We start from the raw sequence: 20,942 nt of genomic DNA on the forward strand, positions 1-20,942 counted from the left end.
CTATCTTTGGCTCTCTTTTCTCACTGGAAAAACAATGGAATCAGAGAGGCCCTCTCAGTGTGGTGTTGTGCTGAAAGGTGAGGCTGTCAAAATAAAGCTGCTCTTCTTACCTTCTTAATATGGCCCTTTATCTCTGTGGTCCAGTGTGATACTTCTGCTTCTCCTCCAGGTTCTGGGATTTTCCAATGTTGTCTTCTCTATAGATAGCTTATATTTGGTCTTCTTGTAAGAGGTGCTGAAGTTGGAATGACCTATGCTGCCATCTTGATGATGTCACCTCCCATGTATGCAGAATTTGCATTGATAACCCATTTCAATTCTGATAATGGTGGTTTGTAACTCTATTTTTATCTTTGCCAATATTTCTAGTTTTATTAATTTTATTTTTTCATTAATGTTTTTGAAGAACTAGTTTTTAAGTGTTTTCTCTCTTTTTTTCCAATTATCAGTTTCATTCATTTTTGTCCTTACATGTATGTTTTCCTTTTTTCTGCTTGCTCTGGGTTTGTTTTCTCTTTGCTTATACTTCCTTTATGCAGAAACTTACTTTATTAACTTAGTAAAGACTTTTCCCTTTTCTAATACATTTTAGTTCTATAAATTTCCCTCTCAGGTCTGCTATGGCTATATCCCACAAATTTTGATATGTTTTGTTTTCATTTCCAATCATTTTCATGTATTTTCATTATTTCCTTTGATATATCTACTTTGATTCATGGGTTATTTAGAACTATATTGTTTAATTTCTGAGTGTTTGGAAATTTTCCACTTGTCTTTCTGTTATTAATTTCTGGTTTGGTTCCATTGTTGTCAGAGAGCACACACTGTATGATTTCAATTCTTTTAACGTTGCATTTAACAGCAATGTTGAAATAATTATTTTGTGGTCCAGTAAATAGTCTGTTTTGATGAATGTTCTATGCTTGTTTGAAAAAAAAGTGTATTCTGCTATTCTTGGTTTCTGTTGATTGATTGTATTATTCAAATAATTTATATCCTTATTTACCCTTATTTTTGCTTTTCTATTTTTCTTTCTTCTTTCCTGATGTTCAAGGATTGTTTATTTCATCATATTTCTTCTACTTGGGCAAATTTCTTTTAGGTGTCATATAAGGGTGGCTCTGCTAGCAACAAATTCTTAGTTTTACTTGCACTTAGAATGTCTCTTTTTCTCCCTTTATTTACCTTTTATTCCTGAAAGATAGCTTCACTGGATGTACAATTTGTGACTGACAGTCCTTTTCTTTCAGTACTTGAAAAACGTTGGGCTACTTCATTCTGGCCTCCAGAGCTTCAGATAGAAATCCATTGTCCCTCAAATTGATGTTCTCCTATAGGTAATATACAGCTTCTCTTTGGATGTTTTTAAGTTTTTTCTTTGATTTTAGTTTTTAGAAATGCAATAGGCTATATCTTGGCATGGATTCCTTTGTGTTTTCCTATTTGAGGTTCATTCAACTTATTGAATCTGTAGACATATCTTTTGCCACATTTGGGGAGTTTTCAACCACTATTTCTTTGAATATTTCAGTCATATCTTCTTTCTTCTCTTCTAGGAATCCATAATGTAAATGCTGGATTTGTTGCTTTTATTGTATAAGCTCATGGGGCTCTCTTCACTCAGTCCATTTTCTCCATTTGCATTGAGTAAATTCTGTTGATTCACCCTCCAGTCACTAAATTATCTGTCATCTCTACTATTGCACCCAACCAGTGAGTTTTTTTTTTTTTAATTTCAGCTATTCTCTTTTCCAGTTTCATATTTGTTTTCCTTTTTATAACTTTTATTGCTTTGCTGAGATTTTTTTTTAATTTATCTCAAGAATATTTGTAATTGCTTGTTGAAGCATTTTTATAATGGCTGATTTAAAATCCTATTCAGGTAATTTGAATATCTGATTCATCTCAGTGGTTGTGTCTGTTGGTTGTCTTTTCTCATTCAAGTTGTGATTTTCCTAGTTTTTGACATGGTGGAAATCTGAACCATATTAAAACAATGTGTTTTAGAAGGCAAAAACCTTGCTTATGTTTAGCATGCAAGTCCTGCCATAATTTTGTTTTCCAGTGGCAATGGAATGTTCAGAGACATTCAGAGACTTTGCTGTGCTGGTTTGTTCTGCTTGATTTCTCTGATGTCACTGGGGCTCCTGTTGATCCCTGCCAGAGCCACTTATTTTCTCTGGGCAGGGAAAGGGATTCTCCAGCTTGCAGGCGCAAAGAGTGCTTCCTTAGTTGCAGCTTGCTATGTTGAGATTTTCCTTGCAGTTGCTTCCTAATATCTAACTGGGGGGAAGGGACTGTTTAGCCAGCAGAGATGAGAAGCAGCTTCCCTGGCTACTTGGTGTCAGCAAGGGTCTTCCCCAACCCCCCTTTCCAGTGTCTCCAGACCCACTGGTGGTTGTCACTAAGACTTCTCTTTGACCTTGGGCTTCATTCTGCTAGGTTAAGTGTTAGGGACATGCCCAGTTGCTGTGTTTCTCTGTTCTTCTCCAGGCTGCTTTCCTATTTCTACCTTTTCCAGTCCTTCTATTGTTGCTTCTTTTATTATTTCCAGTTTTTATTTATCTCCAGGAAGAGATGAGTCTATGGCAGCTCATCTAAACTGGAAGTCCAATTTATTTTTTCAAAAGTGACTTTTCTGCATGGAGAATCAATTGTAGAGGATAGAGTGAATGTAGAGGAAAGAAAGCAGGAGGCCATCACATAAGTCCAGGTAACAGATAGTTGTGCTTTAGACTGGGATGATAGCAATAAAAACAGAAACAGATGAATAAATAAAAGATATTTTTGAGGTAAATCAAACAAAGACTCACTTATGTGCTGACTTAGGGGATTTCTGGCTTGAGCAATTGAATGTATGAAAGTGCCACTTAATTGTCAAAAACGTTTCCTATGTTCCTACAAGGATCAAACCCACCACCACAAAGATACATCCCTTCATGAAAGACATGGGCTTGAGCTTATGTTCCCCAATATGGAGCAGAATTATACACTCAGAAGAAATATATTCTCATCCCACTTACTTCTACTTGTCTCAGATTCATGACTAAGACCAAGTTAATAACTTTTCAGTTGCTAGTTAATAACTAATAATTGACTGGAGTCCCCAGAGTACACTGGCTTTTAAATAACCTCCATGTTAACAACACACTGACAGTTCTGCTGTTAAGTGCATTGATTATACAATGGCTTAAATACCCTCATTTGATTTTATGACTAGCAATCCAAATCTTATCCTGCCTCTGCTCCTGATATATTTCTGAGATTTCCAGTAAAGCTCTCCACAAAGCCATTGATCGCAGTAAACCACGATGAATGATAGGCTCTGGTCTGTGTTTTAACCTCCAATCTTCAACATTATTTGGCAATTGAACATCAGTTCTGTGAGTTTCTACATTTAATCTGGAAGGATATGATAAATAGGCAGACAGGTTTGCTGAAAAGAAAGGAAAGTTGGATTCAATGTAAGTACAAATGATGGAGATTAGTAGAATTTCCATGATATAGAAGGATGAAGCAGGTATTTAGAGTCAAGTAGATGAAGACTTGAATCCCTGCTTAATTTGTAGCTGAATGATCTGGGGCAGAGTCATTTACTCTTTCTGATCATTTGTTTACTGAATCCTAAAACAAAGTAGCACCCTGAAAGAACTAAAGTAAGTCAAATGCAATCAAGTATTAGATGCTTTGTAATGTATAAACCACTATGCATTTCAGTCATTGTTTCCACTCTCCTTGATGTGTCTTCTGTTCTCCACTTGCCATGTAAAAAGGTATTATAGATAATGTAGTAAGAGTGGGCCATTGTATCCCATCCCTACTCTATCTCTTGTCTGTGTTCTCTCATCCAGGTTTTAGAGAGCCTTGAAAGGAATATTGCTTTAAATTACCAGAGGGAAGGGCTCTGTCCTATAAAGAGGCCCCCAATATCGCAAGTAGACCTCTCACATCCCTAGCTGCCAAAAGAGCCCTCTAGATCTGTGCCCACCTCTCCTTGCTGAGTGGAAAGGTTTCAGCCCAGTCTTAGCACTCTATTTCCCTTTTCTTAGCATTCAGAATACATTTGGCGCTTAAGGGCCAAAAGATGGTTCCTGCCACTCTGATGTTGAGGCTTCCTCTAGGACAGCATCTTCACTTCCAAAACAAAAACGTGAAGGGTCCACAAAGGATAGGCAGAGATTCATTCTATGTCCAACCCTAGCACAACCGTCACAAACCCTCACTCCCTGAGTGCTCTCTTTTTCACAGTCACAACCTCCCAGAAGACACAGAGACAATCAAAATCACCAAGTTCACTCTTACAGTGTTTTAACAAGCACTTTAATGTACCAGAATTTCTGCCTGAAACATGGAGAGGACGCTCAACATTCTCTTTAGGAGGACTGGCTTCCTGAGGAGCTTCTGGCTCCAGAGGTTGTGGTTGCTCATGACAACAGTATTCCATTTACCCACTTCTCCAAAACAGTCCACTGCCAAGGAAAATCAAAATACAATTTGGATCTTCAAATCCCACCCAGCCATTCCCCATAATGCTTATGTTCTTAGCTCTTAGTTTAGATGTGGATTATCTTCACAGCTCACTTAGCCTTGGTTCAGAATGAAATTGCCTAGGTCCTGGAAAGTAGTAGAAACCTAATCAATGAGCCTTACTTTTGGTATCTACTTTGTGAGAAGAATCAGCTTTTAGAAATTTCCAGAACTTCCAAGTGTTAATGGGTGATATATCTGTTGAAATTTGTGATATACGATATTAGTGGGCTTACCTATCCCCAGGTCCCAAAGTGGAGCAAAGAAACTAAAGAAAAAGAAAGCATATCATTTCCATGTAAATAAATAAGTGAAGAAACACTCAGATGAGTTTGATTCTCTCCTCTGCCTCTGTATCACTCACATCCCTTTGACAGTGGAATCAGATGCTAGTCTATGGCCTGATGGGAGTGTATTCCTGATGTACAGTTCCAGGATCCATCTGTTACTGCTTGAGAGACAGAAGCTTGAAGCTGTCATCTAGGATGGACCTCCTGTTGCGCCGTAGCTTTCTCTGCCGATGCTGGTACCACACCACACCACAAAGAGCCAGAGCAATGAGCAGGAGAATAACACCCATAGCAATCAAGACAGAAGCCAGCAACTCAATATCCTTTACAGGGATCTGCATGCCCAGCATCCTCACATTGCCTTCTTCAATGTTTCTGAGGATTGCTGCTGAAATGAAACAAGAGGAAAATGAGGAGCCTAGGTTGGAGAGTACTCTAAAAAGGCATCTTTTACTGTCAACACCCAGGAGAAGAGAAATAAGCCCATCCAAATAAGACAGAAGAACTGTCTTTATCCCCAAAAGATCAGCCAATGATGATAGATTCAGAGGACAGAGAATCAGTGTAGCAAAATGTCATAGCTGAGAAAATCCTTAGGAAGCACTGAGGTTCCAATTCCCCCAAGAAAAGAGCTCAGATTCAGAGTGAGAAGGTCCTTGACATATTTCTTTAAATATATAAAGGTCTGAGATGTAGAAAAAATAAGAATTGGATTTGGTTTGCATGGTTTCAGAGGTTAGAACTGGGAGCAGTAAGTAGAAACACCTGAGAAGCAGTTTGACTCAATCCTCTAGCTTATCAATATTCACTTTGAACACTGGAGTATGACAAAAGCCTGCCACTGTGCTGTCTGATCTCTTACCTCTTTGGGTCATGGTAACACTGAAGTCACATTGATCTTTCTAGGTGAAATACCTGATTCTTTTAGTTCCTGGCTTACAAACTTTTGATGATCTCCAATTAACCTAAGGAGTAAAGCTCACACTCATCAGGCATTCCAACTCTCACAATCAGGCTCTATGGTACCCTACTCTTATTTACCTTGTTTACTACTCTTTAGCCACAACAACTCATTCTTTGTTGTCCATAATGGGCTATCCTCCTTCAGACTTCCAAGATTTTCTCAAGCTGCTCCCTTTGCCTGAACACCCTTTCTTCCTCCTCACCTTTCTATCCCCAGCTTAAACATTATAGGTCTCAGCAAAGCTTTCATCAATTCAGTTGGACAGTTAATGGTCCTTCCTTCTGTGTTTCCAAAGTACCTGTACTATTGGTACTTCAACAATTTACTTGCTTGGGCCAATTCCCCTCACTTCTGGATTTCAGTCTCCTCTTTTAAAAATGGGGATAATAACCATACTTATTTCAGAGGTTTATTGTGAAGTTTAAGTGAGTTAATATTTATAAAGTATTTAGCATAGTACCTGGAAGGTATCAAATGCACAATAATTAATAGTTGTTATTATTATTTGTCCCTTTTTAAATAATGTGTATCATCCAGCACTGCAATTATTGTTTCTGTGTCTCATTCCACTTTTAGACTTGAATCTCCTGGAAAATAGTGACTACATCTTACTTTTTTGGTGTTCCTGTAAGTAAGCATGTGTTTAGCGATTATATAACTGGATGAATGAATGTTCTTACAGAACTGAGAGAAGATGAACTATAATGAGTTCAAACAGAAACTGGAAAACATCCTGGTTTTGAGTTTGTATTCTATCACTTACTCCTCTTATGACCTTGGAAAAATCACTCCCCATCCCTCAGTTTCTCATAAAGAAAATATTGGGTTTTATTAGATCACCAGTTTTGAGGATTTTTGTTCCCACCATGGAACTTTTCAACAAACAAGAGTTTATGAAGATGTTTGTATGTATATACACACAAATATGCACAAATGCATATATGTATATATAAATATGTATAAAAGTATAAATATATGCACAAAATATGTATATACACACAAATATCTGTGTGTGTGTGTGTGTGTATATATATATATATATATATATATATACAAAAACATACACTTATATGTACAGCTCTCCACTCTCTCCACCTCACCTTACCTCTCCCCAACCCCTCTATGTCATACCCTAGTCCCCTGTTTGACAGTTTATAAGACTCTTAGGCAGATCATTGGGACTATTCCAAACAGAGCTGAAAAATCTCCAGACTAAACCGGTGATCTCTAACATTCATTGTTTCATAATTTTCTGAGCCTTTCTCAGTCCAGGTACAAATGGGGTGGAAAGTGAAAGCACTATTTTAACTGAGCTTGGATAAGACAAGAATCTCTATTTTCTTGAAGGGCTCTTGGTTCCAAAGAGTCAGTTATTATTCCATGGATGCAAGCATAAAATTAGCCAGTGCAGACCGAATGATATTTTTCCTAGTTTCACACTGTCCCTGTGGGTAAAACATCACTACAGATAACTCCTTCACACACAACTCAGCAAGATCTTGAATTTTCTTCCCCATCACATATTAGATGGGAGGCCTAAGACAGGAGTCTTCAGCTGGAAATGAGGCTATTTTCCCCAACTCAGGAGGTTGGGCATGGGGGTGAGAGAGAATAAACCTGCTAAAAGTTTATTCTCTGAATTCTGCTGAACCTTAGGTTCTTGGCTTCTGAAGTCTTAAATAAATCTCAGGATGCTTTCTGCTAGTGTTGTGGTCCACATTTCAGTCATGTGAAACCCATCTTCTAGAGACATTGCACATTTCCCCAAATGCATAACACGTATAACTACCCACTCTATGCATCATTCTCCCTACCTTTTCCAATTTCTTCAGTGATGGTGGTGGTAGTGCTTAAGTGTTCTAGAAGGAAAAAAAAAAGAGGTTAGTCCTGTTTTTCTTCCTACCTATCCACAAGCTTGTTGTAGGATGTTAGCATCGGTTTGAAGAAACTGTCTGTGGTATAGTAAGCAAAATGATGGTGCCTTGAATTAACTATCTTATATTCAAAATCAACATTGGTATGTTAATTTAATTTTGAGCAGTGACACAAAATACGAGCAAGTGCATAGGCTTAAGAGTCCAAAAGATAAGTCACCTCTCTGCCATTATTTACATATTTATTGGCACTTTCTCAATCTCCATTATTGCTCTCTTTACTGCCCTTTTCCAGCCTCCCTTCAGGAAGCCCCTGCTCTTTGTCAAACTTATATCCCTGCATATTCAGCCTCTTCTCAGAATACTTCTTCTTGTTATTTTAATGAGGCTGAGCTCTTCTCTGAGGACTATGCTTCTTTTATGTCCTCTCAATACTGCTTTGAGATTATTTATTATCCATTCCCTCTTTGCAAAGATCCATCCCTTTTGAGGCTCCTATTATTTGACTAGAAAAACCACAACCACTTATTGCCACTGTTACCTAACAGTTCTCTTCATTCATGGAAGTCTTTGGTATGTGGCTCAATCTTACTCCTCCTCAATTCTCATCATGAGTGTTGACCTATCCAACACTGAAGCCTCACAATTTTTGGATTGCTTAGCTCCAATGACTTTCATATATACTCCAGTTCTGTCAACCACTACTTTGGTCACATTGGACTTATTATGCAAAATTGCTCCACTTCAGAAATCTAAAATTTAACAACAGCATCCTATCCTTTCCATGCTCTTATGCTATTTATTCCACTTCACCTGTTATTCTGTCATGAAGACCTCTAACTCCTGGACCCTTCTATTTTTTCCTAGACCCACCAGCTTCATCCTGTCTTCTCTTCTGTCCCTAGTCAGGCTAAATTCCATTGTCCATCACTTCAACTACTAACTTGTGGGTTTTATAATCATTCACTGAAATCCCAGTAACTATGCTTTCCTTGCATTTTTTTTTTCTGGTATGCTGACTGCTGGTGGGGAAGCATCGCATCACACAATTTTAAAGATCAGTATCCTTTGTGTCCAACTTTAAGTTCTGAATGCTGCTTAGCAATAATTTATTTTCCATCACTCGGAATAACTTTTTTTCTCATTTTCCAGAGTGGTTATTTCAAACCTATGCCCACTTTCCTCAAGCCCCTTATCCTACTATCTATCTATCACTCTCAGCAGATGACTCTCTCTTCCATCACAGATGAAACACAAATGAATAGAGAGAAATAATCTACCTTTTTGTCAAGCCTCTCATCCAAATCTACACATTAATCCTTTTCTGTTTTCTCTCTTATTTTAGTAGAAGAAAATGACCTTACTCTACTTTAATCTTTTATTGTAGCTCTGATTTTCATCACCTGCTTCTTCACCAGGGTCTTTTTCTCAACAATTAGTTCTTTATTCCCTACTTGTCTTCAACTCTTCCCTCTGGTTGGCTGTTAACTCATATGTGGTTGGAACAATATCAAATTAGATCACAGTAGGGTATAAACAATCAAAAAGGCAAACAGATAAGATTTATGGGCTGGCTCATTCTTATAAAGAGATATGAGCTATCCTTATTCATGGAAGTTCTTTGATGATGTGTACTGATAGCCTCTTATCTATTAGATAGTCCATATTTGGGATGACCCACTATTACATGTGGAGACAGTCTGTCACTTTGGATTTATAGCATATTGATCAATATAGCATCAATTCATCACTTTGGTTCTGAGGGCTGACAGAACACAACAAAGAATTCTGTGTGCTTGTCTGGGTGGTGGAAACAGTAGTAGAATAGTAACTGGGAGACACATTCTAGCAGTATGGGTTACCAGAGAACAAAGCTTTCCAAAGATATAGGAAATCATAGTGTACAATCATTTGTCTCCATCCCTGGGTGTAAATGGCAGAGTTGTATCTTCTACCCTGGTTTGCTAGTCCTATTTGAATGCCCAAAATGTTTTCCCACTTTCTATTCCTGCTGATAGAGTGCCAATGGCTGGGAATTCCAGAACACCTCCCCTAGTACTACCAGTTTTCAAAATAGTATGATTTAAAAAAAAAAAAACATAAGAGAAAAGAAACTCCCCTGATTCCTGTGGGTCCCAGGAGGTTCTATAGGGCCTCTTAGAAGGGGGATAGTTCTGAGTACATATTCATGTAAAGAGGCTTAAGAAGTGAGATACTGCCCTTTAATGATCCAAAGACATACAATCCAACACAACCTACCCTTCTATGTTCTTGATGATGAATGAAGATTGATTAGTAAAGAAATTACCTCAGCTACTCCTTCATTATATAACAAATGTAAAGGAAAAAAAAAACTTTTTCCACCCTTGGTAGCAACTCTGGGATAAGCTGTAATTGATGGACAATATCTCTTTCTAGTCTTAGACAGAGTTGTTCCAGGACAGAAATGACTGCCTTTCACAATCCCAACAAAACAAACCAATTAAGATGTTACTTTTAGAATTATATTTCTTTTTCTTTTTTTTTAAAGAACTCATTAGCAAGATTCTTTGAAATAGTCAGTGCCTCTAATAAACTCTGAAATAATAAATTTATATACAAACTAAATGTATTCAAAGGAAGCAAACCTTCACTAAGCATCAATGCATAGAGTTCAACCAGTTTCAGCCTAGGTCAATCTATGTGAACTCAACAGGTGTCAAAGAAATTAGGAGGGGACCAGATCAGGGGAGCAATAGAGAATGAGAAATATTTGTTGAGAGAATACCTTAGGGTGAATACCTTTTCTGTCTCAAGCCCTGGTTCTTCTAGGGATGAGAAGGACAGGTGCAAGACACTTCTTGGGATTATCTGGCTCCTATAAGCTGGATACAGTGCTAGAAGATAATCTATCTTGGTTAATTAGGCCTTACCTCTTTGGGACAGGACCGTAAAGAGGGTCTCCATGCCAGCATGGACATGGTCTGTAACATGGCAGTGCATCAGCCATGTCCCAGGGTTGCTGGCCACCATCTCCACAACCTCAAAAGTCCCTGGGAACAGATCTACCACATCTGCCCGGTAGCTCTCTCCACTCTGCAAGAGAGATTGGGGATGGGGGAGAGAAGATGAAGGGTATAGAGATCATCTCAGAGCTTATAGGAACTAAAGGCTTGGATGTCTACATCAGGGTCTTGAGACTCCAAGATTTGTAGACCAGAGAGCAACTTAAAAATTCCACCTTATCCATCTCCCCTATGAACCCACCCATACAAACTGACTCAGCAGAGGAGACTCTCTCATCCTTACTTTTTCATAAAGTGACCTAAGTTAAAAGCCATTCCAGCTTTCATTAGGGGGCTAAAAAACTGGTATCTCCATAATTTTCATCAGGTTTAAGCCTTGACCCCAAAAAGGATCCACATATTTCCTTTAGAAATGAAACTCAATTGTTTCTCCTCCATGTCATCACCTTTATCAGAACTTCTAGATCTTTAAGTCTACATTAATGCCTACAAGTCTGACCCTTTTTCCTAAGACTAAATTTTCTTCCTCAAAACCTACATGTTTTTCCATGTAGTTCCTAAAGTAAAGTTCTTATAATGGATTAAGGACTTTCAGAGTTTCCGAAATATCACTCTGAAATTCCTTGCTCTTAGGATGACTGTTCACTGAGTCTCAAGTCCTTGACTGAGATCCAATTACATTCCTTCAATCTCCTTATCCCATAAATGAGCCACTCATTTCTTCTATATCAGAGGGGAAAGCTAAAACCTAGAGAGAAATGTCTGACCCATGGATACAAAGCCAAACTAGAATTCCCAGTTTAATACTCCATGTACAAGAACTCTCGTCTTTTTAACTGATTATTATCTTGTTTCTTGCTATTCTCTTCTTCCTTATTGGGTATCAAATCACTTTTCTAATCATCCCTGAGGGACTCAGCCCTCTTTCCAGCTCACCCGATAGAGAAAGCTTTCTGCATGGAAATGGATAGTGTGTAGGTCAGTTTCTTGGCCCATGGCAAGCATGTACCAGGCCACTCGTTCTCCTTGGTACATGGTAAGGCCCTTGAGGTTGGCATAGAGCTTTCCATTAATGGCTGTAAAAGAACAAAAAGTATTTTATATCTCTCATTTTGACTTTCCATTGCCACTGCCCTAGAGCTAATAGCTATCATCTCTAATGATAGCAATAGCCTAACTTCTCTTATCTCTATTCCATTTGTCCTCCTTTAGTCTATCTTCCACATTGGTGTTATAAGAGTGGTCTTTCTAAATAACTAATTTGACCAAGGCATTTGGCTACTTAAAATACTTTTAATAGCTCCCTCCTGCCCAAAAGATCAAGTTCAAGACTTCTTATCTCAGTCAACAATGTCCTTTAAAATATAACCCCAAACTACCTTCCCAGACTCGCATACCACTATCCAACACATTTATTCTCATTAGGGTGATTTCTTTACCAACTCCTCTGATATGGCTCAATATTCATGTTCTTTGTGTCCTTGCTCATGCTTCTGATCTTCTCTTCCAGAAATTCTGCCTCTCTTTATCCATCTTTTCAAAGCCCAGTCATACCTTCATCTCCTCCAAGAACACTTCCCTGATCTAGCTCCTCTTAGTATCTCTCATTCCCTGCATCCTCTTCCACTTGTCCAGTACTCTCTGTACCACTCTTTGAAATTCACCAGAAACTGCTTTTTCCATTTGCTTATCTTTTTATTTGGGGAATTTCATATCCCCTCTAGGTTGCAGGTTTCTAGTTAGCAAGAAGTGAATGTATGTACTATAGTACTATAATTTCCTTGTATTCTTCAGAACAATCATAAGACACCTAAGCCTACAATAATTTAAAAAATAATACTTGTCACATTCTTGGAATAAATAATGATATTAATTCATGGGATTCATCATCTGCCTCTTCCCAGGCCACATCCTATGCTTCAAAGATGACAAACCACTTATCATCATGTTAATACACATTGTCAAAACTATACTCAGGGTACCTTCCCCCACTTTTCATATTCTCACAGAGGGAAGATAATTTCCACTCCATATCCCAAGAGGGGAAATAATGGAAGGAGCATTTATAGCCTGCTTCTGTATTTACTCTCACCAAATTGTGCATTTTGTGTGAGAAAAGGAACCAAATATGCTCAACTCAGCCCTTTCTGATTCTTCTCTCTCTTGGATCAGTCTGACCACAGAAAGCAGTGCCAATGATTTACTACTACATTGTGGAAAAGATTCTGCCCCTGTGAAGGAGGAGAACTATTGTCCCTCTATGTCAGGGACATGGGTCGAAAATCTATCCATTACAAGGGGAGTGTTAGCAAGCCCATTTAGTTGCAGAGCTAAATTCAGTTTGCCTTCTTGGTAAGTTCATATTTAATCTTAAGCATCTCGTCTTTTTCTCAGTTGGTTCAGGAATATGGAAGGAAGGGGAAGGATATTATTTATTTGCCCTCAGATTTCAACATTATTTATCTCTTTACCTCCAGTGCCTCTCTGAGTGTTCAACAAATAATTGATAGGTAGGTATATAGGTAGGTAGGTAGGTAGGTAGGTAGGTAGGTAGATAGATAGATAGATAGATAGATAGATAGATAGATAGATAGATTGATACCTGAAGATTTTGGATGAATAAACACATAAACAAGCAGATGGACATGGGCATTAGCCAAATCCCTGCACTAGCAAGATCTTTGTCCTCATTCCCTTTTTGTCTTGGGCAGTTTATTTCTCTGATTTGAAAGGAGCTAACAATTTCACTTTGTAAGATTTGTGAATCATCTGTTCCAATGTGAATCACTTATATCTCCATTAAGGGGAAATAGCTAAAATCTGTGTGATAATGAGATAGTACTTTTGAGTTCCATTAAAGTCACTATTAAAGGTGCAACATATCCTCAAATCAAAGAAATATTGCACTCCACTGCACTAAGTTCTTCCTCTTATTTGAGATTTTCTCTTTCTTCAAAAAAGAAAGATACACAAATCTCTAGAACAAAGAAAGGCTTGGATGCACAATTTCCCTCCAGAATCCATTGGAGGATCAAAAAGCTCTTATTTGTATATAATAAAAACCCAGCATGCTGCTCTCTAAGGCTCTCTCCAATTCTTCAATCTGTAAATTGAAACTTTGTTTTAAAAATAGACTACAAGGCAAGCTGTTCTTCATCTATCTATATTAGAATTTATTGAGAAAGCAGATCTCAGATCCAGAATGGTAAGGAAATAAGATAATATTGAGAAAATAAACTGAGAATTTTTAAGCAGAGGGGCCCTAATCAGCCAGTGCATCAGGTATATTGAGGGTAATGAATGTCCAAATTGCCTTCTTTAATATGTTAAAATGTGCTGGTGTCACCACAGCAGCTTTAGAGTCAACTTCCTGCTTTCTGGCACCTGATTAAATGTGGACCACATTATCTGTTCTGTGTATAAAATGTATAATACTGTAGTAGGAGATATTTCTTTTAATTTTTCCCCATTCCACCCTCCTACCTTCCTATCCTTTCAGGAATTATGCTCCCTTAGGCAGTGATGGGTCTATCAGATACCTCCATGCAATCGTGCAACCAGTAAGGACTTGTTTGGAAGAGAGGTAGGTTCTTTTCTACAGACCATGCATTTTATTGCTCTCCAAGAAAGTTTCATCTTGTAGGTTAACACGGCCTGGCTCCTGGGGTCCGTGAGTTGCCACATTCTCCTCCAGATACCAAGACTGGTTCTCATCAAAAATCAAGAATAGCAAGACAAATTCTCGGTCCATGTCACGCCGTCCTCCATAGGGCTCCAGGATGCCCTTTCGGCAGATGGTCAAGGGTCCCACCAGGCCACTATACATGTCCTGAGGATAGGAGGGAAGGGGAGAGGCTGAAATAGTTGGAATTGTTCCTGGGTGGTAGTGCTATGCAGGGAGCCAGGCTGATAAGCACACTGTGTTTCCAGCACTTCATCATAATGTCTTGCATTTATAAGCATCTAAGCTGTATTTTCTAAATTCATCCTCACAGTCATCTTGGAACACAGGTAAAATGTGTTATCTCACCTATGCTTTAGCTCAGCTGGATTATTCATTGATCTCCAAACCTACCAATCACTTTCACAACCCAGTACCTTTTTCTCAGGCTGTTTCTTCTTCCTATAATGCCCACCCCTCCACCATATCCTTTATCTTATGTCATACTGCTGTTCAGCTTTCAAAGCACAAGGTACATGTACCTACCATTATGATGCCTTCTCCATTTCTCTCTGATTCATCTCCTTCTCCAAGAAGAAGTAATCACTGTCTCATGGATCCCCCACAGCACTTTCTATTATATGGTTTTAAGGAGCTGCTAATACTGTGCTATATTTAGAATATATTATATATATATTTATACTCATATTTTAGATTTTTACTGCTAACATTATGTTTATATTCATCTGCCTCCCACAACCAGATCACACTCTTTGAAAAATGGGAACTGTATCTTACATTCATATCATCCAAAGCGCCAGGTAAAATGTCAAAAATGTAGTAGGCTCTCAATAAGTGATTGCTGATAGATGGCTGTGGATGAGTGGCTACATAGGTATGCTCATTTTCCAAATAAGTGAAAAGAGGCAGAATGACTTGTCTGAAGTCACTCCAAAGGCAAGACAGAACCAAATCTTGGCTAGAATTTCAGTCTCTTAACAACCAATTCTAGGTTTCTTAAAAGAGAACACATTGCCTTATATGATCCAAGAAGAAACAAGGAAGAAAATCCTCAGAACAAATATGAGTACATATTCCTTTCATCTCTCCTATATATTAAAATAAACTCAGCATTTGAGCAATTTCCCCAAAACCCTAGGCTTCAGGTTTGGGTTTCTTACTACATCTGTTTAATAGCTTCTTTTTTGCCAACCAGTCTGCCCATTTCTGAGACTCACTTCCAGAAAGCCAATATTGTCTTTACCTTGATGGGATCCACTGAAGAATAATAGATCCAGGAAACACAAGCAGAATCATTGGGCCCAGGGCCAGATCTCTCTGGGATGTTCCACTGGTAAGTGAGAACCTCACCTAGAAACGGTAGCAGGAGTCTAGTTGGACCAGGTTAGAAATTTCTCCCAATTCCCGGGTCTCCCTAAAAGTCTATGCTGAGTGATTCCCAGGACCTATAAGATATTTCTCCATCATTTCCATACCAGTTTTCATTTTTTGTGACTTTATTTTTCTCCCACCTGGGACACTCTCACCCTCTCTTCTGCATCCCTATCCTAAAAGATCCAGGTCCAATCCTCTGGTAAGGCAGCTCTGCTACTGTTCTCTCTGCTTACAATGTCCTTCCTTCTTTGACTTTGTTTTGGTCTCCTTTTCCTGCTGCTGCTTCCTATAAGCAGCTGTTTCTTCAAGGCTCTGTCTCTAGTCTTCTCCTCTTTTTCCATACTTTCTCCATGGAAACTTTCAGTCACTTTCTGATCTGTATGTATTGATGACTCAAATACTTAGCCAGACATTCCTTATCATTAAGTACCAATCCAAAGTTTTCATTTAGATACTGGGCATCTTTTAATTCATTTAAATTAATTAAATATTTTTGACAGGATTAACAGATACAAACTACCATACAAAAAACAGATAAGCAACAAGGATATACTGTATAACACAAGGAAGTATAGCCATTATATTGTAATATCCTATAATGGAGTATAATCTGCAAAAATATTAAATCACTATGCTGTACACTTGAAACTGACATAATATTATAAATCAAAGATCTGAGCATCTTTTGAAGATTATCTTAATACCAAAAAATAAAGTTGCTATGAACTCACATTCCTCCTTTGAAGAAAGAATGCTGTTACTAAGTCTGTGCTCCCAGTGTCTAGTAATTATGTCAAAACCCTTCTAGTTACTCAGATTCAAAACTTGAGTCTCCTTTGTCTCCCCATGGTCATACACTGAACCTCCAACCAAATGGCAAGTCTTATTGATTGTACCTCTACAATATATTTTATAACCATATACTCTTCCTTCCAATTCTCAATATTTCTGCCTTAGTTTAGACTCAGTTTTAAGATTGGACTACTATGAAACCTCTTAATATGCTTATCTCCCTCCAAGTCTTGCCCTCTTCAATGCATCTTCCAACTGATGCCATATTAATTTTATAACAGCTTTATTGAGACATAATGTGCAAACTAATTGACACATGTAAAGTGCATAACTCAATAGTTTTTAGTATACTCACAGAATTTGTAACCATCATTATGACCAATTTTAGGAAAATCATTACCACCAAAAGAAATCCCTGCACTTCTTAGCCATCATTTGCTAATCCACTCTCATACCCAAGCCCTGGGCAACAACTAATCTACTTTATGTCTCTATAGTTTTGCTATTCTAAGCATTTTATACAAATCCGATTATGCAAGAGAGATGTCAGCAAGATGGTAGACTAAGGAGGTCTCAATACTCATTTCCCTCCACAATAATGACCAAAACAAAGAATAAAGAACTATATACCCACTAAATGACTCTGAGATAGCTCCAGAATACAAAGAAGAATGTGAAGCAACCTAGTGGAACAAAAACAAAAAATAACTGAAGATGGCCAAATAAAAAAGTGTAGAGGAAATATCTTAACTATATCACTCCTGTCTGTCATAGCTAGGCATCAAGAAGGAATCCCCACTGGGGAAATGGATAACAGGAGGACACCAGCATCCCCCACCACCAGGCAGTCTTTCTTGACACTGACTCATCAACTTAACTGCCTGAAGTCCATGACCCTATGCCACCTCTACAAGAAGGAATCACCATCATGCTGCCCCAATCCAAAAAGAAGCCATAGCTTCTCTGCACCACCAAGGAGGAGCTGCCATCAAATCACATGCAAGAAGAAGCCTCCATTTCCCTGCTCTCCCCAGAGGAGCCACTGTTCTGGCCCCTACCCAAACAGCCATGGCAAATCTGCCCTTCCCCCAAGGAGCCACAGGTACTCTGCCTCTAGCTCTACGAGGAGACACTGCTGATATATCACACCAGAGAAGGAGCTGCCACTGCTCCACTCCCTTAGAAGGAGCCACCACCACTGCATCCTACTGAGAAGGAGCCACTGCCCCTTATCCTACCCCCATAAGAAACTGCTGCCCTGACAAGAAGCCATCAATGCTGCATTTGCCAGGAGAAGCTACTGATTCTTTGTCCTTCCCCAGAAGGAGCCACCACTGTTCCCTACTACCCCAAAAAGGATCTGCTTCAACTTCTCAGCCAAAGAGACACTTTGCTTCCCCAAAAGGATCAATCAACACTCCCACCCTCAAGAAGGAGCCATCAACCCTCCAAGACTCAACCCCTCCAAGAAGGAGGCTCTGATGTGTCCCTCCCACACAAGGAGACACCACCTCTGTGTTTTTCCAGAGAATGAGTTACTGCTACAATGACACCCCTGCACGACGAACTGCTGCCATTTAGCCTCCCAAAGGAAGCTGGCTCTGTTCTGACTCCACTACTTAGAAAGAGTTACTACTGGTCCACATCCACTACAATAGCTACCACTTGACCCTTCTCTCTCAACAGGAGATGCTCTTCCCCTGAGACATCAGCACCACTGCAGCAGTGAGTGATCCCACACCACAAAATTCTGGAGCCAAAGCTGTTTCTGGGCATCCCAGACACAGCTGCACATGCACCCACATTGTGGTCTTGGTGCCAAAAGGAGTGCTTTCATTTATCTCTGCCCCATGGGGGAAAATAAAAAGGAGGATTCAACTAGTCTTCACCATTGAGACCTCAAATAATCCTTGTCACTACTGTGGACACCTGCAGACTTGGCCACTGAGGATCACTGCAGTATTCACTGACACCAATCTCAGTTAATGGAGCTGTATGTAAACCATACGACTGTGCCCTTCGCAGAGACAGAGCCAATGCTGATCGCCCACAGAGCCAAAGTTGCCACACTCCACCCAGCTAACACCATTGCACCCAACTGTAGGTGAAGGGCTTTCCCCATGGCAGCCAGTCCATAAATTCTGCAAGAAGAGGTGACTGATTTCTCAAAAGTGGAGATATGATTGGTTCCTATGTATCATTCAAATATCAGGCTAAATATCACTTTCTGAGGAGCCTGTTCTGACCATAGTAACCAAGCTTTAACCCGTTTATCCAGAATACATAAATAACTCTCTAAATCTAACAATGTGAAAACAAACAACCCAATTTAAAATGAGAAAAATTTGCTCTCGAGAAGATGGCAGAGTAGAAGGGCGTTCACAGCTCACCATCTCCCACAAATACACCAAGACCCACATCCACAGACCCACTCAGCCAACCAGAGCACCTGTGGAACTCCAACAGAACATCGCCCTCTTCAAAAGATAAAGATGCCAAAAATCTGGTAGGAGAAAAGGAAAAAAGAAAGAACAAAAGGCAAAGCAGAGCGGGATGGGTCCCGCGGGGAGGGAACGGCAAAGGAGGACTTGCGCTCGTTCGCTGAGGCCAGAGGGACGGAGGGGGAGCCTCCAAGGTTGGATCTATACGGAACAGCCCTTGACTGACAGAACTAAGTTAAATGGGCACAGAGGGTCCCCCCGACACCCAGCCTGAGATGCGGGCCAGCAGCGGTGGGCAGGGCCAGGCTGCACAAGCCAGGTGGAGGACGGGGGTGGCTGCACGGAGGCACCCCCAGGGTAACGCAAGGGGCTGCGTGCGTGGCTGTGGATGCACAGGGCAGAACAACCTGGGCCCTCCATAAAACAGCAAGGTTGATGTGCTCTCGGGGGAAGGGTGCATACACCCATCTCTGAAAACCCGCGGAAACTTTTCGGGGGAAGAGAGGCGGGGCTCAGGCACAGCCGCCATATCCTCCAGCGCTTAGCACCCAGGCGGGGGCGGGGGCGAATATGCAACCGCACTGAAGGGCTTAGCAGCCTCAAAGGCCAGACTGAGACTGGCCTGCAGCCCAGGGAAGATAGGATCCTTCCATCCTGGTCCCTCAGACAACTTGCTACTCAAAGACAAACAAGGAGCTAAGCTTTGGCCTGAGCAGGGACAAGGCTGTGCCTGGGTCTTCCCCGAGCCCACCTGTGGAGTGCTGACCAGGGCTGAGCGCGCATCCACACAGAGCAGCGGACCTACCAGCGCCGGGAGAGGGAGAGTGGCCCCCCGAATTTTGGTCAGGAACACAGCCCCTGACCGAGGTGCTGGGAGGGGGCAAGACCCGCCCTCCTACCTGGCCAGGCTGCAACATCTGACTGTGGCATCCAGAGGGGCAGTGACCTGCCCGCCCACAGTAGAGGAGAGCTGCACCTGAACCAGTGTTAGGAGGAGGCGCGATGTGCTTGCCAACAGGTGCTGGGAGCAGCACAGAAGAGGGCGCCAACGGAGGGCCTCTGAAAACAGCAAGCTGAGCTTCCAAAAGAGGACGAAGACAAAAAGACTTCACATTAAAAGCACACAGACTCCAGGAGAACACCGACACCCTCCCCTTCTTTTTTAATCTGTTTTAACCTGTTCTATTTTCTATTACCCTCTTAATTTTTACTTCTTAATTCATTTCTATTTCTCTTGGGTTTTGATGTCCTGTTATTGATTAGACAAAGGTTCCAAATACATCTATTCATCTTCCCCCAACTTTTTTTTTTAAAGGTTTTAAAAGGATGTCTCAACCCAATTGATACTCTGCTTCAACTCGCTTTTCTATTATTCATTATACACTGTTTTCAAACCCTCTTTCTCCCTTCTTTTAAAATTCTTTCTCTCTCTCTCTTATTTTTTTTTCTTTTTTTCCTACGTTCTATTCCTAAATAGGCATTAGATAGATAAAATCCTTAAGGACCAAAATAAACAACTGATACTCCATAAACCACAGTGCCAAAGAGGTATGAGCAAGATGAAGAAGCAGAGAAACCTTTCCCAATTAAAAGAACAAGAGAAATCCCCTGAAAGAAAGATCAATGAAGTAGACATCGATAGCCTACTAGATTAAGATTTCAAAAAAAGACTGATCAAATTGCTGAAGGAATTAAAAGAGATAGTGTTTAGAGATATAAAATATGTCAAAAATGAAATTGAACCTATAAAGAAGAGCCAAGTAGAATGGGTAAACTCATTGACAGAGATGAGGAATGATCTAATAGCTGTGCAAAGCCGACTAGATAATGCAGAGGAACAAATTAGTGATCTAGAAGACAGGGCAATAGAAAGCACCCATTCAGAAAAACTACAAGAGAAGCAAATAAAAAATAATGAAAATAGCATAAGGGACCTATGGGATAATATAAAGCATCCGAATCTTCGCATAATAGGGGTCCCAGAAGGAGAAGA

At 39.9% G+C, this 20,942-nt stretch overlaps 1 protein-coding gene across 4 annotated transcripts in view; it reads right to left on the bottom strand.

The window, feature by feature from the left end:
• Positions 1-4,303: 4,303 nt before the first annotated feature.
• The window catches only part of HEPH (hephaestin), a 97,623-nt gene continuing 80,984 nt past the window's right edge, over positions 4,304-20,942 (bottom strand). For 3 of the 4 annotated variants that reach the window (XM_074359027.1, XM_074359025.1, XM_045509201.2), the window contains exons 16-21: positions 15,586-15,692; positions 14,264-14,489; positions 11,597-11,736; positions 10,568-10,730; positions 7,596-7,640; positions 4,304-5,205 (exon numbers count right to left, since the gene is read on the bottom strand). In XM_074359027.1, the coding sequence (XP_074215128.1) occupies positions 4,973-5,205; positions 7,596-7,640; positions 10,568-10,730; positions 11,597-11,736; positions 14,264-14,489; positions 15,586-15,692 (914 nt within the window). In that variant the 3' untranslated portion in view covers positions 4,304-4,972. The remainder of the gene's footprint in view (positions 5,206-7,595; positions 7,641-10,567; positions 10,731-11,596; positions 11,737-14,263; positions 14,490-15,585; positions 15,693-20,942) is intronic. The other variant, XM_074359026.1, reaches the window with a different exon arrangement.

Source organism: Camelus bactrianus, chromosome X (genome assembly GCF_048773025.1).
Source record: "Camelus bactrianus isolate YW-2024 breed Bactrian camel chromosome X, ASM4877302v1, whole genome shotgun sequence".
Lineage (NCBI taxonomy): Eukaryota > Metazoa > Chordata > Mammalia > Artiodactyla > Camelidae > Camelus > Camelus bactrianus.